A 21,975-nucleotide genomic window follows, 5' to 3' on the forward strand; every position below is an offset into this window, starting at 1 on the left:
ATGGGGCTTGAACTCAGGTCCTGGGCAATGTCCCTGTGCTCTACCATTTTGAACCACAGCTCTATTCTGGTTTTCTGGTGATTCATTGGAGATAAGAGTCTCACACTTTCTTGCCTGGACTGGTTTTGAACCTGGATCCTTCGATCTCAGCCTCCTGAGTAGCTAGACTTATGGGCATAAGCCACTGGTACCCAGCCCATTTTTAATTTTTTTTAATTGACGCATAGTTGTATCCATTCATTCACTTACTACTGCTCTAAAGATATGACCTGGTGTCCGAGGTGAGGAGAAGATTCCAAGAACAGAGATGTTCTCCTGGTAGGATTACAAATCCACATTTCTCTTATGAATTGTTTCTATTTTGTTAGTTTGCATTTGATCATATCCTCTGTAATGCATGTGTGCTTTGTCATCTTTGTAGGTTTGGTTTGTTAGAAGGCTATTGTTTCGCTTAAGATGAGTGTCCTATTTTATCAGCAATTGCTGTGGCAGGGTGACAGGTCTTTAGCTGATTTCTAACCTTTGAGATGTTTTTATTGACCAGAATCTAGGGAGCAGCTCCATTTTAAAATTTACTGCATTCTCATTTGGAATGCCAACTGAAAGAAAGCCCATAGGTTTTTGCCCATAGGTTTTGTTTCCATCTAATACCCATGGTTATGGTGCTTGTTCCATGACCTATGAATACGTCCTGTGTTTTCAAAGCTGGATACAATGTATGCCTTTGCTGCTATTTATTATGCAATTTCTTATGTCTGCATGTTTTTACTTGCTTTTGCTAGCTTTCCCTTTTATCCCTTTGTTCATTATTCTGTTGATCCGTGTTCCTAAAATGATTGAAAATAATAGGAGCTCTACATATGTAAAAACCAGGGGTGGGAAGCCTTCCTATTCTTGTTAATATATTTCACCAAATGCTTTTTTAAAATTTCAGAGTTGGTTCTATTAGGATGCTTAAGTTCTGCAGCGCGTACTTCTAGCATTTTAACTATTTCTATGTGGGCAGATTTCAGAGACAAGGTTTCTAAGAGAGCTTCAAACTTGATTCAAGTAAAAAAAATTTAAACTGCCTCCCATCTTTGAATTTTCATTTAAGCATTCAAATGCTTTTTTGTGAAAGCACTTAAGCTTTTACAAAATTGAAGACCCTCAGTATTATCAAGGTTGATGAAGGATATACAGACAAAGGGACATTGGAATATAACTATAGTGAGGACTGTCTTCCACTCAAGACTTGGCCACTGTGAGGGTGAGTCCTCATTTGGTGTCTGGGTTATTCCCTGGAGAAACCTAAAAGTACACATATGGTCAAACAAAGCTGCTAACATAAAGTGAATTAAGACAATTGCAGTTATTTTTTTCTTTGTTTTTTCTCCTTTGGTTTATTCCTTGTTGTGACTGTTTTTTATTTCTGTACGTTTTTCTTGTATAAGTTATCTGATTTGGGAAAGGGAAGGACACTCACCAAACAAAGAGTGAACTCAAAAGTCATACTCACCAGACACTATGTTGGAAATGAACTTTGTGAACAACTGAGGGGAGGAGGGGGGAGGATCAGGAGGTGTAAAAGTGGGAGAAAGTGAGGGAGAGAGTAACACTTTTCACAAAGAAATGTATTCATTACCTTACTTATGTAACTATCACCCTTTTGTACATCACCTTTGCAATAAAATTTAAATTTAAAAAAAGATGGACATGGGGCTGGGAAGATGGCTCAGTGGTAGAGCGCTTGCCTTGCATGCCTAAGGCCCTGGGTTCGATTCCTCAGCACCAAATAAGCAAAAAGAAAAAAGCCGGAAGTGGCGCTGTGGCTCAAGTGGTAGAGCGCTAGCCTTGAGCTGAAGAGCTGAGGGACAGCGCCCAGGCCCAGAGATCAGGCCCACGACCGGACCCAAAAAAAAAAAAAAGATGGACATGGAACCATTTTAGTTGTTTGAAACAGTCTTTCCTTGAAGGCTAGCCTTGAACTCATTATGTAGCCTCACTCATTCTCCCCTTGCTTGAGTCTCCCAAGTATTGAGACTAGAGACATGTACCACTCTGCCGGGCTGTTGACATATTCCTAAGTATTAAAAAAAAAAAAGCAGATTATAGAACAATATTTTTTTTAAAAAGGAAAGAAGAGCAGAGGCCTCGGTACACGTAAAGTGCCTATCAACTGCAAGATCCTGTGTTCACACCCTAGAACTTACCAAAAAGAGAAGAAGAAGAGGTGGAGGAGAGGTATATAGATAGATATCAAAACAGAAGACAGGTGACTAAATTTGGGTATCGTGTTGGGGGTGATTTTTACATTTGTCTTTGTAGTATTCTTTACTAATTTCCCCCCATAAACAAATAGGTCTAGGATAAATTTTATAAAACTTTTAAAATCTCTTTTGCCTACCTGCTTTATTCCAGGCCTTGGCTAGGCTCTAAAATCACTGCTAAAGCAGGTGAGTAAAAGGGGTGCTTCAAGGAACTCACAGCCACCCCTGTTCCCCATGACTTACATGTGGTGCTAGACATGTAGCACCACACTTAGCTTCTGCCTCAACCCAAGAGCCTTTAAGGAGGGGAAAATGAATACTTCTCCCTCCCTTCTCACTTCTTTGACTGAGTGATTAATTAACCTAATATAACAGTAATAGAAGTAAAACCATTTCAATTATTTGCATACAAGAGGGCCCTACCAGATAAGGCTGAATGCAGGCTATGTAGTTTGCCAAGATGAATTGAAACTTGGGATTTCCCAAGCTTGGGGTTCTGAAGGAGAGAACAAATTACAATAAAAATTGTCTCTGAGCAGCTCTTTTCTTCATAGAGATATTTTCACTAATATAAAGTAAATTTCATAATTTCTTTTATAGATGGAAATTGTTTAATAAAGGTTTTTCAGAGCCATTCTTACAACTGTAGTTTTTCATAATAACCAGGTCAGAGTATGCCAGTGAAGTAGGATTTGGGGGTGGCATAGTTATTTTGAAGTTGTGTGCCTGAACCCCAATTAGCCTTTTTTTGGTTGTGCCTTATTATCTAGAGAGATAGTTATAAACACATCCTGAAGAACCTTCTAGTTTTGAGTTGAAAGCTGCTGTTACTACCCTCTCTCCTGCCTTGTTTGTTTTTGCCTGTGTCTGCTTGTTTTGTCCCATTCACAACTTTTTGTTGTCTTTTTCTTTCCAACAGCTTTTCCTTTTGGTTATCCCTTCTATTGTTTTTATAAAGTTGTTGGGCTAGTTTTGACCACATAGATAAACAGACTTGAAATTCCTGTCACCAAAGAATTTACCCTTAGGGCTTCTTATATCTGGATGTAACACTGGCCTGTTTGCTTGTTTGGGTGAACTGGAATTGAACTGTTTGTAAACCAGCAAGATAAGCTTTATCTGCTGGTGTTTAAGAATATGTCAAGCCCTTGCATATTATCTCTTGTGATTTGAATGCCATTATGAATAGCTAAAGGTGGACTTTGTGAAATTATTCTTTTCATTGCAATCTTAGTCCTAATTCCTTTTCTATTTGTCTGTCTTAAGGACTGTCATTTATTTGCTTCACTCAGTCAGCACCCATTTATTTGGAGTTTGCTTTGTTTGTTTGAAACAGTCAGCTCTTTTAGGTTTGCTTGATTTTTGCAGAGAGAACCTTGTGTTGGGGATAGAACCCTGGGCCACTGAGCTCCATCCTTAGCCCCTTCAGTTGCTAATTGGATACCATCTATGAACTAAGCTTAGTACCTGAGACACTGTGGAAAGAAGAAGATATCTCAATCTCTGTTCTGTTGTTATAGGGATAGCATATCCTGTAGTATAAAATCAAGGACCAGGCATTTAATCCCAATGCTGTAATTTAAGTATGGTTTATATATGCCCCTAGATGATTCATATGTGGGACTGAGAAATGATAGGAGGTCAAAGTTGCAAAGTTGTAAAGTTTGTTTTTTGACATAACATCTTGTACAGCTCATTGTTGCAATGAGTACACCTGTATCCCTATTTAAACAATTTGGTTTTTTCCCTTCCCCTTCCCAAATTATACCAATATCAAATACAGTGAAAACAGGGGTTATTCCATGGGTGAGGGTCTGAGGTAGTTCTTGAAGGAATAAGTTGTAATAAAAATGAGCCTGACCCCCTGATGTCTTTCTGTCTGGTGACGTAATCTCTTCCTACTGCACACACTCCTGCAGTTGCAATGCCATTGCCTTCAGATTCACACAGAAATGTAAACTAAAAAACTTCTTTTTGTTTAGTTACCCAGCCTCAAGTATTTTGTTACAGCAATAAAAAAAAACTGACATTCTTTGAGATGTCTCTGTATTCTTGAGATGTCAGAGAAGGTGTGCTGCAAGAAGTCTCTCAGCCAAAACTGATCAAATTCCTCAGGGTGTAGCCTGGCAAGAGGGGTTTTGGCCTAGAACTATTCCCTTAAATTCAACAGAAATATTTTATAGCATGTGTTTTTCTAATTGGATACTACTTAAAGTAGGAATAACTCATTACAAGGTATACAAGGATGAGTCACTTTTATCTCTAGAAAGTAACTATGAATAGCCAACCATAGCTTTATTACAGTCATTATAGGGCTACATGAGCTACTGGTGGTATTTTGAAATATTGCAGGTATTTTTTATGGAAGGATCAGATGATGGGGCCAGAGCCAATACATTTGGTTTGGCTTGATGTCTCAATAAGGAGAAGAAGAAAAGCCATAGAGGGTTGAATGGAAAAAAAACAGACCCAGCAGTTAGTTAAACTTAATGTGATCACAGCAGTTTAGTAAAGTCATAGCAGAATATTTTCCTACATAGAGGAAAGTTATAAGGGCACTTTCAAGCAGGGGAGGGCATTAACATTGTACCTCACAGGATCTGAGGTGATCCCTTCCCATGTGTCAAGGTCATTCTCCTGTTACCACCACAAAATCAGCTGCCCCATTTTGGTAGCTGTAACTTCACGTTTTCCCATCACTCTTAGTCCCTATTGAAACAGGTAAATCTTTACTGTGATGGATCAGTTATAAGACAGGGAGGGTGTTTTCATGGAACTTTCCCGCACTGTCCCACCAGGACTACTTTAGGAAGAGTCATATTTGTGCTCAAAGAAGCATTGCTATCTTGGGATTTAGGGCCAGCTATTAAGAGGAAAATATCAACATGTCAAGAATGGTCAAGACAGAATCTTAGCTTTTCATAATTGTCCATGAACGTTATATGTTTATATAACTTTTGTGTGTGTGAATGTGTGTGTGTGTGTGTGTGTGTGTGCGCGCGCGTGTGTGTGTGTGTGTGTGTGTGTGTGTGTGTGTACATGCTGATCCTGGGACTTGAACTCAGGTCTTAGGTGTTATCCCTGAAATTCTTTTTGCTCTACCATTTGAGCCACAGGTTTACTTCCAGCAATTTGTGGTGGTTTATTAGAGATAAGAGTCTTAATAGACTTTCCTACCTGGACTGGCTTTCAACCATGAGCCTCAGATCTTAGCTTCCTGAGTAGCTAGAATTACAGGTATGAATTACTAGCACCCAGCTCTTCTTTATGACATTTTAGGTATTGGAGTCAATGGAATTTAATTTTATATATAGTTGATAAGTAAGATGCAATTTTAATTTCGTCTATGTGAATAATGAATTACTACATTTCTTTTTATATGATCTGAAATATCAAGTCTTTCACATTTAAAAAAAAAAACCTTTGTTACTTTGAAGTAGGTAGGAATTTCTTAGGCCGTAGAAATCGTGAATCACAAACTGAAAAAAAAAGATAAATTATTGGACTGTATCAAAAACTTTCCGCCCATTAAAAAAACATTAAGAAAATCAGTTGACAAACTACAGAGTAAGAGAAAGTTTGTATGGAAGGATATGTGTGGCTATAGACAACAAAGGACAGAAGCAACCTTTTTAAAATTAGGACAAAAATTATGATTAGATAACTTTACAAAAAGGCCTCATCAGTAACTAACACACATGAAAAATGTGTTGTTATCAAGGAAATTTATATCAAAATCACAGTGAAAACGTACAAGACAACAGCAAATGTTGGAGAGAATAGGGAACCATTAGAATGTTCACTTATTTATCCACTGTTTTGAAACTGTTCATTTCCTAAAATGGTAAACTTAGAGCAGTTTTATTATGAGATACTAATCCAAGAGAAATGAAAAGCATGTCTACATGCTGAGCTCAGTGACTCACACCTTTAATTCCAGCTATATCAAAGGTAAAGATTAGGAGGATTATATAGTTCAAGGCAAACCTGGGTAAAAAAGTTAGTGAGATTCCATCTTAATATATAAACCAGCACCCCAGCTACTCAGGAAGCAATAGGTAAGAGGGTCATGGCCCTAGCTCACCCCATTAAGAATTTGAGACCCTTCTTGAAAAAATAACTAAAACAAAGAGGAAAGTCTTCAGGGAAACTTTGTATAGGAGTGTTTATAGTAATCATATTCACAATGGTCAAAACATGTCTGTTAACAGAAGAATAAACAATTATATATTCAGACAGTATACTACTAAACAGAGAAAGAAATCTAATAATGCAGGTAATGTTAGAAACTCTATGCTGGTTGTGTAATGCATCACTAAATTTTATTGAAATTCTAGAACAGGCAAAAGTGAACTGTGGTGCTCAGATTCAAATCAGTGGTTGCTTTGGGGCAGGTGAGGGAGTTGGCTGAGAAAGTGCACAAGGAACTTGTGGGAATCTTCTGAGTCTTGTTTGGGGTGTGGATTACCCAAGTGCCTATGTTTGAAGATTGAATGATGCACTTAAGATTTGAGCAGCTTACTGTGTGCACAATATGCTTAAATATTTAAAACTGACATTCTGGGCTTTTGTTAATTGCACACCTCTCAAGTTGATAAACGTGGGCAGGTTAGGGAATACTTCAGGGTAGCTCTTTAATAGTTAGGCAGACTATTTTCCTACATGCTATATTTAGCTGGAGTTTTCTGGTCTGTTGTTTTTCAGTCTGAGGAACTGTTATTAGGACCACAGCAGAGTTCAAGAATAGTTTTATAAAGATGGAAAGGGTAATCCTCCAGAATACTAAATGCAAATTCTGGTCGCACCTTCTGGTCACCATTCTCCAGAACAGAGACTATTTTTGTCTTACTGGCACAGTTAGAAATATATGGGAACATTTTGATTATCATGATTGGAAAATGAGATGTTGTGCTGCTGGCATTTAGTGGGTAGAGATCTCAGAGACGATTAACAGTTGTACAATGAACAGGATAGCTGCCTCCTAAGCAAAGAATTGTTTGGTCCAAATGCCATGGTCTCAAGGTTAAGAAACCTTATTCTAAACCTGCCCTTATCACTGAAGTTGAGTCAGTTTCAATCAGATGTTGGCTGTACTTTTAGCAAACTTTCACATGTCATCTATGTTATGTATGTTATATATCTCTTTCCTGACAAAATTTAATATCAAATATTTGTAAACATGTTATCTCAAATGTGGAGATGAAAGTCCACACATCAAGACCACTTCCAAAATAAAAATAGCGTTAAGTTTAAGATACAGGTTCCATTTTTAACTTTATTTTATTAAATATCCAAATAAGTGACCTGAGCTCATGATTTTCCTTTAAAATAAGAATAAAGCAGGGCTGGGAAGGTGGCTCAGTAGTAGAGTGCTTGCCTTGCATGCATGAAGCCCTGGGTTCGATTCCTCAGCACCACATAAGCAAAAAAAGCCAGAAGTGATGCTGTGGCTCAAGTGGTAGAACTCTAGCCTTGAGCTGAAGAGCTGAGGGACAACGCCCAGGCCCAGAGTTCAAGCCCAATGATGAAAGAAAGAAAGAGGGAGGGAGGGAGGAAGGAAGGAAGGAAAAAGAAAAGAAAGAAAAGAAAAATGAATAAAGCAATGATGATAATTTATCTTTTATTTCTTTCTCTACAGAATGACAGGCAGAGAGTTTTTCTCTCGTTTCCCGGAACTCTATCCCTTTCTTCTCAAACAATTGGAAGCTGTAGCCAATTCAGTGGATTGGTAAGAAGAGACTTGAGTGGGACAAAGAAGTCAAGGGTGTGGCTTTATTAATCAAGTTTTTTCTTCTAGTCTACAGTTTTTAATCAACTACTTTCTGTAACATAGATTATTTTTTAATTATATTTTTCCTTAAGTGGTTGTACAAAGGAGTTACCATTCAACAAATCAGCTTATGAATGCAGTGTATCTTGATGATTGTCACCTCTTTCATCATTTTTCCCCTTCCCACCCAGCCCAGTTTTCTTAATTTTGAAGATGTGCATTTTAATATTATGACTGCACTCCTTCCCTACTCCCTATCAAAATGCTTTTTTCTTATAATTATATCATGTTGCCTGACTATATTAAGTATGTACCTGAAAAGTTGTATAAAATCTTATACTTTTACATTGTTTTATATTAAATGTTATCAAATTTAATACTGTTTTCAGAGTTATAAAAATAATTTCTGAGAAGCATATGGTGATTTTTTTTTTTTTTTTTTTTTGGTTGGTCATGGGGCTTAAACTCTGGGCCTGAGTGCTATCCCTCAGCTCTTCAGCTCAAGGCGAGCTCTCTATCACTTGAGCTACAGTGCCACTCCCGGTTTTCTTGTGGTTTATTGGAAATGAGAGTTTCACGGACTTCTTGCCCCAGCTGGCTTTGAACCGCGATCCTCAGATCTCAGCCTCCTGAGTAGCCACTGGCGCCTGGCTTGGTGATGTCTTCTGTGAGATTAGTTTCTTCCTCTTATTTTAAAAAATCTTTATGGGGCTGGGAAGGTGGCTCAGTAGTAGAGCGCTTGCCTTGCATGCCTGAGGCCCTAGGTTCGATTCCTCAGCACCACATAAGCAAAAAGGAAAAAACTGGAAGTGGTGCTGTGGCTCAAGTGGTAGAGCGCTAGCCTTGAGCTGAAGAGCTGAGGGACAGCGCCCAGGCCTAGAGTTCAAGGCCCCACGACCGGACCCAAAAAAAAAAAAATCTTTATGTTTACATGATGAATTTGTCCAAGTTTTTATTTTGGCCTTGTGAAACTATAGCAAGTAACTGACCATGCTAGTCCCCTGTGATTGGATATTGTGTGGTCCACCTGGTCAAAATTAGCTATTAACCTTGGGCACCCAGAGCAGTCATTAAGAAGGTTTCCAGACTCTTCAGGGCGTATAAGCTTGCTATTGTCCTTTCAATCACATTCTCTATGTAAGAATGAGATTTATAGTCAGTAGATCATGAATTTTTTGTATTCTCCAAGCATTTTTGTAGTTATTGTGATGTATACAAATTATAAGAGGAAAATAAAATCATAGCAATGAATTTTACTTTTGTTTATGATACATTTCTTCATATTCATAGTTTTTGTAGACAGGCTTTTCTAGCTCTTATAAATGACAGCCAGTTCATGCTCTCTTAAATACATTTGGACATTGAAAGTTTCACATTTCATACTCTGAAACAGCACACTCCATTTAAACAAATGACTAGCTTTGAGAATAAGATTGTGTGCAAATGTTCAGTGCCCAGTTTTGCCAGAAAATTTTCCTGACAGTGCCCATTAAAAAAGTATGAAGTGAATGGAGAAAATAGGACAAAAGGAAACTATCTTTTTGATCAAGAATCTCATTGGGTATAGATATAATTAATGAGAAAAAATTGTGAAGATAATATCCCCCTTCTTAAACTTAAAATCTTGATGTTCACTAATTTTCTTTTCAGTGATACCAGAGAACCAGATCGTCACCCCAGCATGTTCCTGTTACTTTTGGTGTTGGAGAGACTCTACCCTTCCCCGATGGATGGCAGCTCTTCTGCTGTCAGCATGGCACCTTTTGTTCCTTCCATTATGAGGTAGTGTCATGCTATATGTAAATATTAGGGGGAGATCATGTGAGGATAGGGCCATGAGGCCTATAGCCATAGCTCCTCACTGGTGTCCAGTGTTTCAAGATGTTGATTATGTTGTGGCCATAGGAACTCATTAGAACTGCTGTGCAAGTGATGATTTCCTTAAAGACTTGCCTGCTAGTGCATGTGTAGCATAGAAAGGGTGTTTTGCTTTTCGAAAACATACCTTGGGTGTTTGGATTGTTCCTGTGTTGGGCATAGCTAGCATGGTATACATTCTCTGTCTAGTGGTTTAAGGTAGCACCTTCCACCTTCTGATCACCTTTTTCATTTGGATCAAGCTCCTTAATCAATAGGTCTACAAACATCATTCACACATTCTTAGAAAGTATTTCAGTAACCTCTTATGTTAGCTTTTACCTTTCTGCTTACCTTTTGATAAAATCATCTTCATTTTAGTATACCTACCAAAAATTGAAATGGACTTAGAACACAAATACAAAAAAATTCACCATAAAGAAAGTGTGTTTATTATTTATGTATGCTCTGAGTTCCACTTCCCTGTTTCACAGAGCTGACTTATGCATTTTAATGTGAGAAACCATTAAACATAGATTGTGACATGTGATTACTGTGGCCATTTGTTTAGGCCAAACTCTGACTATGGCTGTGTTATCTTTGATCAGAGATGACTCACTCAGACTGGTTTTTGTTTCCTGATACACAAAGTTACCAGTCTCCCTCATCCACCACTTCATGATTCATTTGAGAAATTTGGGTGGTAAATTTTACTTTCAGAGCCTTTAGAAGTGCCCTTTTCATGACTATCTGGAAAAATAGAATATAACTAAGAAATGTTCTCAGAAGTTGATGCAGTAGGGAAGGGTACATGCAGAGTCACAGTGTACATTAAAAACAGAGATCATCTTTATTGGGAATATTCAATTTGCAGGGACTTTTTTACTAATTGTTCTGTTATCTTTTGTATTCTAGAAGCTAGAAATGATTACATTGAAAACATCTGTCCAAATGTATTTGTTTATAGGTAATTAAATGTCCACACTATTTGTACTCAAAACCTATTATACCAAAGATTGCACTAATATAGAAAGTTTATATGCTACTTTGAAACCAGTGCACCTAGTACATTGGTGTTTAAACTCAAAAGACAGAAAGTTAGAAGTTTGGAGTCATCCAGTCCTGGTGAAATGCTGTGATCATTAGTAACTTTCTGCCTGAATACAGATTGATAGGTTACCATCAACAGCAGAAGGGCCATAGGTGATTCCTTAGAGAATCAGTGGGTTCTGATTCATTGAATATCCATGCAAGAAATGTGTTTTTCAAACTAAGATATAAACATACCACCTGGGAATCTTCTGAATTCAGTAGTTTCTAGGGTGAGTCTCAAAGTCTGCTTTTCAAACCAACTTTCATGTAATATGATGATGGACTACACTTTGAGTCGCAGAATTAAACTTGAGGTATTAAACACCATTAAAGCATACGTACATAGACAATAAAACAGTCAGTAGTAAGGCCATACTTGGGTTTTGGTTGGTTAGGCTGTGTATGGGGTTTATAAGATTTTTGATCTAGAAGTTCATGGAATAATCAGCAAAGTGTTCTAATTAGAGTACAAAGTTGGTTGAGTCCTGATTTTTGTGAAGTATAGATATTTTGTTTGCCATCACCCTGGGAGAAAATGCTGTCACCCCCATTTTTCTATTGAGGAAATTTCCGCTTAGAAAGAGCTTTAATTGCAGGACTGAAATTTGAATGCAAGAGTGTAAGGCTTTGTCAAAAAGTATTAAATATACTATTTCATTTCTTTCTTTTTTTTCTTTTTGTTTTGCTTATTTTTGTTTTTGTTGAGACAAGGTCTTATATGTAGCCCACACAGCCTTGGACTCTGTATACCTCCTCCGTATACCTTCTAAGTGCTAGGATTAAAGGAATGTGCTTCTATGTCCTGGAAGATGTCCTCTTTGTGTTGCACCTAAGTAACCAAATCCCATTGTGGTTGCCAAGCACTTCAGCCTCAGTGAATATTTCTATGAGGACTGAAGTTTATGCAGCGAACAGAAATAAGGAATCTGTATTCACAGTCTCTACATCTGAATACAGGCTGTTATCTGGGCTTAGAATTAATGTCTTACCAGTAGTGGAATCTGCTTCTCATTTACTTTTCTGCTAGTAAAGCTTGGCCAGTTGGATTGATAACTCATATGTGGTCAGATACATATCTAAGGGACTGTTTCCTGGGGTTATGGAGTTGATTCTGAGTCAGATACAGGGGAAGACTGGCCTTTCATTCCTTGACCATCTTCTGTGGGAAAGCATAAGAAGCACAGACTTAAAATTAGAAAACACAGTTCTGGGTTTTATCAGTATAGGGACAATCCCTACAGTGTTCTCTGGGAAAATGAACTATAGACAGGTTTTTAAAAACATAACAGAAACTATGGTAAAACTAAACATATTTGATTTACTGACTTTGTGAGGAAATGAAAGATTGATCACTAATAGAGCTGTTATTAGTGCTTTATTAGTGCCTCTTGTTATGGTAAAGACTGGGCTGTTTTGACAGTTAAAAAGATGGATGAATGCACAGTGAATGGGTGTTTTTTTTTTATCTTTGTGGCATTATTAATGGTAACATGTACTTGGAAAAGTTCTAGTCAGGCTCTAAGATACCTCTGAGTTTAGTTAAAAAAAAGTTTTACAGCTAGTGGGAGTATGCGAGGGTTGCTGTGACCAAGCTAAAGTGAACTGCACAATGCAGAGATTGCAAGCTCCAACAACAGTTTTTAAAAATTTCTCTGACTCATGTATAATTTACCTACTATTTCCTTCCTTCCTATATTAGTAATTTTTTTTTTTGTATTTTGGGCCTTTTTCCACATTTAAGAATATGTTCACGCTTATTTCTTGGTTGATTTCTTGTTGACTTGGATCTTAAGAATCACTGATTTAGATTTCCAAAGTTATATGTGCATGCACAATTAGGATTGTTACACAGATAAGAAAGTTAGCCTGAACATCTTGCTTAATGTGTTTGTTGTTACTTTTGTTTATATGTTTCTTTGAAATAGGAATCACTTTGTAGATCATACTGGCCTCAAACTTGTGATCTTGACTCAGCTTTCTGAGTGCAGGCATTATAGGAAGTAATCACCTCACTCTGTTATAATTCTTTTAAAATATCCAATGTATTTATGTGCCTCATGTTATGCTGGATTCAGACACCTGAATTCCTTTTCCACATTAATATGATGGCTTCAGTGATACCATTTACCCTTCAGTTGAAATACCACAAAGCAGAGTAATTAGTGTTTTAAAAAGAATTATAACTGGCTGAAAACAACTCACCAGTATCTCCTTGTCTAGGCTTTCTAGAAACTGAAGTATTTTTGGAGACTAAAAAATGTCTGGATATGAATCTTCGAATTCTTTCACAGGCAGGTTTTAGGTTTCCATTAAAGAATTATAAGAAATTGCAAAAGCCTCAAGCCTAGCACCATTGAGTCTGCCTACTGATTGTATACCTTAGCCAATGCTCTTTACCCTTTTTGAACCAATGACATATCCTGGGTGTATAAATGTATATGAGTATCAACAGAGAAAGTGACTTCTGCAGAAATTGGAGACCTCAGTAGCTCATTGAAATCTGTTGTAGATCTTCATTGCCTTTCATTTGGCTTTTGGGGTGCCTTTAAAAATTCTTCTCTTCCACTCTTAACCAACCCCCTTTGTGTATTTTCGTTGCAAGTAACTTTTAATATCCTTTTTAGTTATGGTTCTCATTGTTTTCAGTACAGATAGAAATACAAATAGAAATCCAATCTTAAGTATGTGGCAATAGAAATCATCCAGAGGGACCTGTACAGTAGAAACTTTTTTAGTTGAAATATGAAAGTCTAACTAGACGGGCTGGGAAGGTGGCTCAGTAGTAGAGCGCTTGCCTTGCATGCTCAAGGCCCTGGGTTCGATTCCTCAACACCACATAAACAAAAAGAAAAAAGCACTGTGGCTCAAGTGGTAGAGCGCTAGCCTTGAGCTGAAGAGCTGAGGGACAGCGCCCAGGCCCAGAGTTCAGGCCCCACGACCGGACCCCCCTCCCCCCCCCCCCCAAAAAAAAAAGAAAGTCCAACTAGACACAGGAGCTCATGCCTTTAATGCTAGCTACTCAGAAGGCTAAGACCTAGAGGATTGAGTTCAAAGCTAGCCTGGGACAGAGAAATTCTAGAGACTCTATCTCCAATTAACCATTAAAATGTTGTACTAGAAGCTCAAGTGGTAGAGTGCCAGCTCTGAGTAAGAAAGCCTAGTAAGAGCTTCAGTTCAGAGTTCAAGCCCTAATGTTATTATTTTTAAAAAAGGAAGGAAGGAGGAAGGAAATGAAATGTAGGCAATGAATAGTGCAAAGTACATATTAATATATATATATATTTTTTTAAAAATATTTCATAGAACATTTAGATTACACAAGTCTTACAAAAAAGAAAAGTGAGAAAGTAAAAGAAAAAATGAAAATAAGACAGCAGTGAGAGAGGAAGATGGGAATGCAAAAATTTAAATGAGTTGGTCCTTTTAAGCCTGTGACACTGAGAACTAATATTGACTCTTGTTTTGTCTTCTTGAAAGTTATGTACTTTAGCAATTATCACTTTGTTCCTTACCCAGGTTATAAAGTGAAACAGCTTATTTTCCACAGAGCAAAGTTGTGGTTTTTGCAGGAGACAATAGTTAGCTTCATTTTAGATTGTAACACCAGGAATTCCTCTTCAAGGTTGTCTATCGCACTTCAACCTGGTCTGTCTTCCAAGAATCCTTCTAGATAAGTACAGGCAAGATTTCTTTTCCAAAAAGATGAAGGAGACAGAGAATGGTTCCAGCACTGCTGAGGTGGGAAAGTTGCAGCCTGCTCCCTTTCTCTCCCTCAGCTTACTCCAATTTCTGTGAAGTCTATAGCATTTGTCATTTATTCTGTTTTCTTTCTTTACAACTGTTATAATGTTCAGTACTTATTCTCCCCAAATAAATCATCTCCTTTCACACAGAAGAATCTGAAGGTTTTATTGTTTTGTGGTACCTTTCTGTATCTAGTCCAGATTTGGGCACAGTTAGTTTAACATAAAAAGTGAACCTGATTTGGGGCTGGGAAGGTGGCTCAGTGGTAGAGCGCTTGTCTTGCATGCATGAGGCCCTGGGTTCGATTCCTCAGCACCACATGAGCAAAAAGAAAAAAGCCGGAAGTGGCACTGTGGCTCTAGTGGTAGAGTGCTAGCCTTGAGCTGAAAAGCTGAGGGACAGCGCCCAGGCCCAGAGTTCAGGCCCCACGACCGGACCCAAAAAAAAAAAAAATGAACCTGATTTGAAATTGAGACTTTTTTGTGTCTGAACAGATCTATGTCTCTGAAGTAGGAATATTTAGGCCTATGATACTAGAGCCTAATTTTGCTTCTTATTGGTTGCTGGTTGTATAGAAAAGAGGCTCAGCTGGATTTTATATTTTACCCGGCCTTTCCTTTGAAGAGTCTTGTGTTTTGTGTTCTGACATTTGCTTAGACTATGACTTCATTTCTCTGAGTTTCTGTTTTGTTTTGTTTTCTATCAAATTAAGGCATTTGAGTAAATATGTCTAGGTTTTCTCTGGCCTGTGAACTCCTTGCTAACTGGCTTCTGGGGAGGTCCTGAGAGGCCCACCTTGAAGTATCCTGCTGCAGGCCTTTAGAGCCAGGTAAGAGCTGGAATAATAAGAATAGGAGGAAGAGACTGTTTTTCTGTTGAAAATCATAGAGTTATAACTAAGCCAAAACATGTGGAGGACAGCCTTCTTATAAAATAACACTTCAAGGTTTGCTTGTTGAGTAAAAATCTAAAGGGAAGAAAGTATTACTAATATAATAGTGACAGAGAAGTGAAACAGGGAACAGAAAAGGGATGTGGGAGAAAGAGAATATTTTTTACACTATTTTTAATTTTAGTTGACATTAGTAATTGTATATATTTGCAGGCTAACAGTATGTCCTTTCTATACATGTGTACACTGTGTAATGGTTAGGTCAGGGTAAGTGGGATATCTGTCACCTGAGGCATTTCTCATTACTTTGTGCTGGGAACACTCACAATCTGAGAGAAGACTTTTTTTTTTTTTCGGCACCTGCTTTGGCATGCCTCTGCCAGGAAACTGGAAGGCAGGCCCTGAAGCCAAATGTAGGTGAGGTGCTAGAAAAAGAGCTTTGTGTCCTGTGGGTGAGGGCACATCCCTGGACTCAGATAAATGACAGCCTCAGGTGCAAGTGAGCCTGGAACCAATTTAGTAATTTTGGGGGAAATGTAAGGTGGGGCTGTTTTGCCAAGAACTTACAGAAGGACTTTTAAAAGCAAGATCAAATGCATATTTTAGTAATGACCAAATTGTTGTGTTGATATTAGTTAATTTTAGACTAGATCACTAAATGTGTCATTTACAGGTGTTCTGTACTTTATTTTCTGGGGAACTAGTAAAGATTCCCTAAGATAAGTTATGCCTGAGTCACCTCATCATAATGGGATTCCCAGGTTAGTGGATGTAGACAGTGCAGCCTTTATTTGAATTACCTAAATGAAAACAGACTTAATTACTTACTTGTCACATTTGTGTATGGCATAAATATTATAGACAAGTGAATCATAGTCTTCAGACAAGAGTGAAAAACACAGATTAAGGCATGTGGCTACTACTTCAATGAGACTAGGGGGAAAGTATTGAGAAGCTATGTATTAGAAGCTTCATTTTATTTGTGATGTGTTCCTAATCTGTCTACTGAGCAAATGATTGAGTGTCGTATTATTCTCTGATTTTTTTTTATGTTTGATATAATCTATAATTGAGCAATAAGACTCAAAATAGTCTTGGAAGGCCAGACTAATGGACTGTGAAGATCAAGATAACATTTGATAGAGAGAAGTATCATATCTTGATTTTTATAGGCATTATAAAAATACATATGTAAAAATACACAGTATGAAGTTACACATACAAAATGAATTGGAGACATTGTTCAGTGGTAGATCACCTGCCTAGCAAAAACATAGGTCCTGGATTTAAACCCCAGTACTGGCAAAATGATGGTGATCTGGCCTCCTAACCATTTGTTGTTGTTGGTGGTGGTGATTTTGTTGAGTTATTGTTTTTTGGGTTTTTTTTTTTTTTGGTGGGAGGGATCATGAGACAACATTGCTACTTCAAGACAATAGGAGTTAGCCAGGTGCTGGTGGCTCAAACCTGTAATCCTAGCTACTCAGGAGGCTGAGATCTAAGGATTGTGGTTCAAAGCCAGCCCCAGCAGGAAAAGTCTGTAAGACTCTTATCTACAATTAACCACCCAAAAACTGGAAGTGGTGCTGTGGCTCAAGTGGTAAAGCACTGGACTTGAGCTGAAGAGTTCAGAGATAGTGCCCAGGCCCAGAGTTCAAGCCCCATGACCAACCAAAAAAAAAGACAGTTGGAGCTATAGTCTCCCTGAACTCTGCTGGTTAGACTAAACCCGCATTATTCTGCTTGTTATTCTGCTCTGAACCCCCATTTTAGGAAGGTCACTGATAAACTAATATTTATCCAGAGGAGATGACCAAGATGAGGAGGAAACTAAACATCTGGGAGCAGTAAGACTGAAAAGATTTGGTTAGAGGCAATATGGTAATGGTCTTTACAACTTGAGAGGCTGCCATATGGCAGAAGGCACATAATTTGTCTTTTTTTCCCCCCCAGTTGGAAAGTATAAGATTGAACATTTTAATGCAAAGACGTTTTGTGAAAATCAGTGTTTTTCATCGAGGAAGTGAAAAGCTTTCCCTAATACTAACCTGTCTGCTAGTGAAAGTGTTTGAAGAAAAGTAGTATATGGAAGTGGCACTGTGGCTCAAGTGGTAGAGTGTTAGCCTTGAGCTGAAGAGCTGAGAAATAGCACCCAGGCCCAGAGTTCAAGCCCTACGACCAACATAAAAAGAGAGAGAGAGAGGAAGGAAGGAAGGAAGGAAGGAAGAAAAAAATGTAATCATATGTTAGCCATGTTTCCTAAAGAATTTCTGCTGTGCATGTGAGGTTGGACTCAGTGATTATCAAAGCCTCTTTTGGGAATGTCCTATTTTAGAACACTGAAAAACTCAGTTGTAGATTCTAAAAGGGCAGTGAAGGAAACAATGAACCTTCCTCTAAACCTATGAAACATATTTGTACCTTTTGAAAGGAAAGAATTTAGGGTGTCATTCTTGATATGGTTCACAAGGTTCAACTTAGCTGTAGGTTCTAAAAAGGCAGTGAATGAAACAAGGAACCTTCCTCTAAACCTATGAAACATATTTGTACCTTTTAAATCTTCAAAGAAAAGAATTTCAGGTATCATTCATGACATGGTTCACAAGGTTATGGTGGTCTATTACTAAATAGTGCCCTTCCCTCCAGAAATCAATTCACTTAAATCTTGCTTCTAATTAACTTCTTTAACTTTGTTCTGGATAGTTTTGAAAATCTTTTTTTTTTTTTTTTTTTGTCTATTGATGTCGGAAAAGCATTCCTTATTAATTTAACTATCTTTGGGGGGGTGGGGGACTACTGTATTTTTCTCCATTCCAGATGTTCACTTAAATCCTATTTATTTTCTGACAAGCATAAGGAACATCTTAGTTTTTGAGAAGTCAGAGATGCTTTTCTGAAGTGACTGAAATAGATAATCCTTTATTGTTCAAATTTCCCAAAGGGTCCTCTTTGAACAGAAACTCCTGGAAACAGAGTATCAAAGTTCCTAAGCCCTGCCAATTATCTGTAGAAACTCCTAAGAAAAAGGCTTTGCCTAGTAATAGGGTTTTGCTGTTAATGTAGAATGTCTTCTCCTTGCACAGCCTAGAGTTCCAAAGCTCCAGCCCTCCTGCAGTTACCACTGAATTCCATAGGTTTTAGAAAAGGGGAATACAGGAAATCCACCCACCCCCATCCTAGTTTGACAGTTGTTGGGTAAAAGAAAGAACCTGTTACCTTATCAGTCTGGAAACCAGGTCCTTGGCTTCTCTAGCATGATTGTGTGACACCAGGTCAGGCTTTGGGCAAAATGTCAAGGCATACACATTTAATTCTGCTCAGAGAGTCTTTAGCAGCCCAATTTTTTTCTTTGCCTCGTTGCCAAACTGGCACCCACTCCTTTTTTTCACAGAGACCCCAGTGTTAGCATTTTAGACTGTTGTGTTAGAGAAATGCACATTTGACATAAAGCACTGAAACTCTGGTGTTGCCTTTTTTATGCCTAACATGGGGGACCTGAAAGCAGAGATTAGAAAATTATTTCCTAATGTTGATGGAATCTCACTGGCAGCTACCTGTTCTGCCTCCTTCTTATTGTAGTTCTGCCTGGCTCTTCATTTGGAGAGCTACACTCATGGCATTTGGAATTTCTGAATTCTACCCAAGGGTAGTTGAGCCTCAGAGTGTGGAATGAAATCATGTTTTCTGTATTATGTGCCTTTATCCCTGCCTCTCACCCCCTCAAAAAAAGAAAGGAAAAAAAAATACTTCTTGCAGAAAAAGAAACTCTCGTAGTTTTTTGTTTTTTGTTTTTTGTTTTCTCATTAGTTCCTAGAGAGGTGGCTTGCCAACTTCATTTCTGGTGCCAGATCTCTTTTAAGACCTTTTTCTAAATGTGTTTTTGAGCAACAGGAATGAAGAGTTCACTTCTTATGGAATGCATTGACAAAAGCAAGCTAGAAAAACAAAACTTGTAAGGACCAGCTTTTCTCCAGAGTTATCTGTTACTTCAACAGGCCAATTCAGGTCATGTTAGAACAAGTGATTGGATCTGCAAACAGTCTCATTCTTAGGGGAAATTTCTGATGATGATAATCCATGGCTTATTGTTGCTATATATTCTTAGAATGGCAGTCAGTTAGAATCCAGTCAGTTGATTGATTACCAAGTGTTTGCAAAACATCTGTTGTGTACTTTGTTAGTGTTAGGTTTTGGGTATGTTGCAAAGTAAGGAAGAGAATTTTCATCCTTGAAGATAGACCTACAGTCTAGTTTGTAATATAAAAGATATGCTTGTGAACCAAAGTATATACTAAACACTTTCATTATATATGTCCTAAGAACTGAGGCCTTCTGAGTTTGTGAAGTCCAGAAAAAAATTTCCTACATAGCAAGCCAGGAAAAAATAGGAGAATCATCTGTCATTTTCAGGACTTTTAGAAATATCATAGTAATATCATGGAAGAGCCAAGGTAGGCCATCTTTTCCATAGATAGTGGGACCAAAAAAGGAGAAGATTGTGATAAAGTTCTAATATGTATAACTGGGAACTCATGATAAAGAGTATTGCTTCTGAGAGTGAAGGAAGGGTAGTGAAGAAAGGTATTCATTACCTGACATATGAAACTGTAACCCTTCTATACATCATCTTTATAATAACAATTAAAAAATAATTGAATAAAGAGCATTGCTTCCTCTTAAACCAAGGATTACCCAGAAAATTCACAAAACAAACCATCTTCTATTTATAGGAGAAACAGTTGATGGCGACTCTTTAGTTACTTTAAAAATAATATTTGCCCCAAAGGTTGCATTTCAGTCTTATGGAAATAATGAGTAGTATTGAGGAAAAATTTAAGTTTGGTAATATTTCATATTATAAAATACTTTAATATTTTTCTATAGAGAATTTTTATTTCCTTGGTTTTAAATATTTTCTAAAAACTATGGCCAACCTGCTCAACAGGTTTTTTTTTAAGTTTTAGCAAAAATTTGTTTTATTATCAGAGGGAGAAATAGAAAGAGAAAAAGAAAAAAGCATGTCCTGTTTCCCATGTAGGAAATGAGAGTTAAAGGTTCAAAATGGTGATTCCTATCTATAGCTTCTATTCTTGCGAAGCTGACCAAATATATGTAGTTGTGTCATCTAGTAACTCCTAAGGTAAGAAAGATGAGTGAAGCTCACTCAAAACACAGATAACCTTTAAGACATCCTTTTGCCAGACATTTTTAATGTTAAAGGATTTCACATAATAAATTCTATATCCTAGCTAATATTCCATCATCCATGGGCATTTTAAAATTAGAGCTGTATTTTTTTCTCTTCAGGAGGAAAATAGAAATTAGGAAATGGAATAGACAGGTAAGAATTAAATAGTAAGCTTAAAAGAGAACATGGAACAAGAATATCATAGTATGTATTTTTTTCTCTGTTTTTATTATCTTTAGTTATACAAAAGAGTTGTCATTCAACAAAGAAGTTTAGAAATAGAATGTGTCTTGATTAATGTTATCCCTTTCGATATTCTTATGCATCCCTCCCAACCCATTTTCACTCACCCCTTCACTCACTTTTCTTTTATCTTTTTTTTGTCAGTCATGGGCTTGAACTCTGGGCCTGGGCACAGTCCCTCAGGTCTTCAGCTCAAGGCTAGCACTCTACCACTTGAGCCACTTGATTGTTAATGGAGATGAGTCTTACGGACTTTCCTGCCCGGGCTGGCTTTGAACCATGATCCTCAGATCTCAGCCTCCTGAGTAGCTAGGATTACAGGTGTGAGCCCGGCTCACTTTTTTAGGATATACGTTTTTTTTTTACTGCATTCTTTCCCCCTTCTGCTCTTCATCATAGTATATTTTGATTATCTGTCCTTGACTGGTATAGATTCTGTGTGTGTGTGTGTGCACACACCTCTTTTTAGGTAGGCCTTAACTAGGCCATGACCATGGTAGTCTCCCTAAAATCCCAGTGGATCCAGCAACTGAACCCTGAGTATGAGTATCCAGTAGTGTACTGAACCCTGTATGTGCTGTTTCTATTCTCATATGTGAATGCATACACAAATTTAATGACCTTTGCATCTTCAGTACTATTACTCTCCATAGCTATAACTTTCACATTTGAAGTGTAACAAACCAAATATGAATTTTTTTCTTCACAGTTCCATAGCTAGAAGATTTATTCTTACCCTAAAACTTAGTAACTTGATTTTCCTCTTTCCTTATTGAGAACTTTCACTTTCTCCTGTGAAGGAAACACATCACAACTTCTCTTGGTATCAGTACTATCTCTTGTGCTTTGGGACCATTATTAAGTAAAATGTGACTTGAACATAAGCACTTCATTACCTCAATAATCTGACAAGTCATTTAATCTTTGGATCATTATGATA

General features: G+C 37.6%; 1 protein-coding gene across 2 annotated transcripts in view; it reads left to right on the forward strand.

Moving 5' to 3' along the window:
* Thada (THADA armadillo repeat containing) overlaps positions 1-21,975 on the forward strand; it is a 309,811-nt gene that overhangs the window by 124,366 nt on the left and 163,470 nt on the right. For both annotated transcript variants that reach the window (XM_042675483.1, XM_042675482.1), the window contains 2 exons: positions 7,888-7,977; positions 9,670-9,801. In XM_042675483.1, coding sequence (XP_042531417.1) covers positions 7,888-7,977; positions 9,670-9,801 — 222 coding nt within the window. The remainder of the gene's footprint in view (positions 1-7,887; positions 7,978-9,669; positions 9,802-21,975) is intronic.

The sequence above is a fragment of the Dipodomys spectabilis genome, unplaced genomic scaffold (genome assembly GCF_019054845.1).
Source record: "Dipodomys spectabilis isolate Male_0828 unplaced genomic scaffold, ASM1905484v1 ptg000026l, whole genome shotgun sequence".
Lineage (NCBI taxonomy): Eukaryota > Metazoa > Chordata > Mammalia > Rodentia > Heteromyidae > Dipodomys > Dipodomys spectabilis.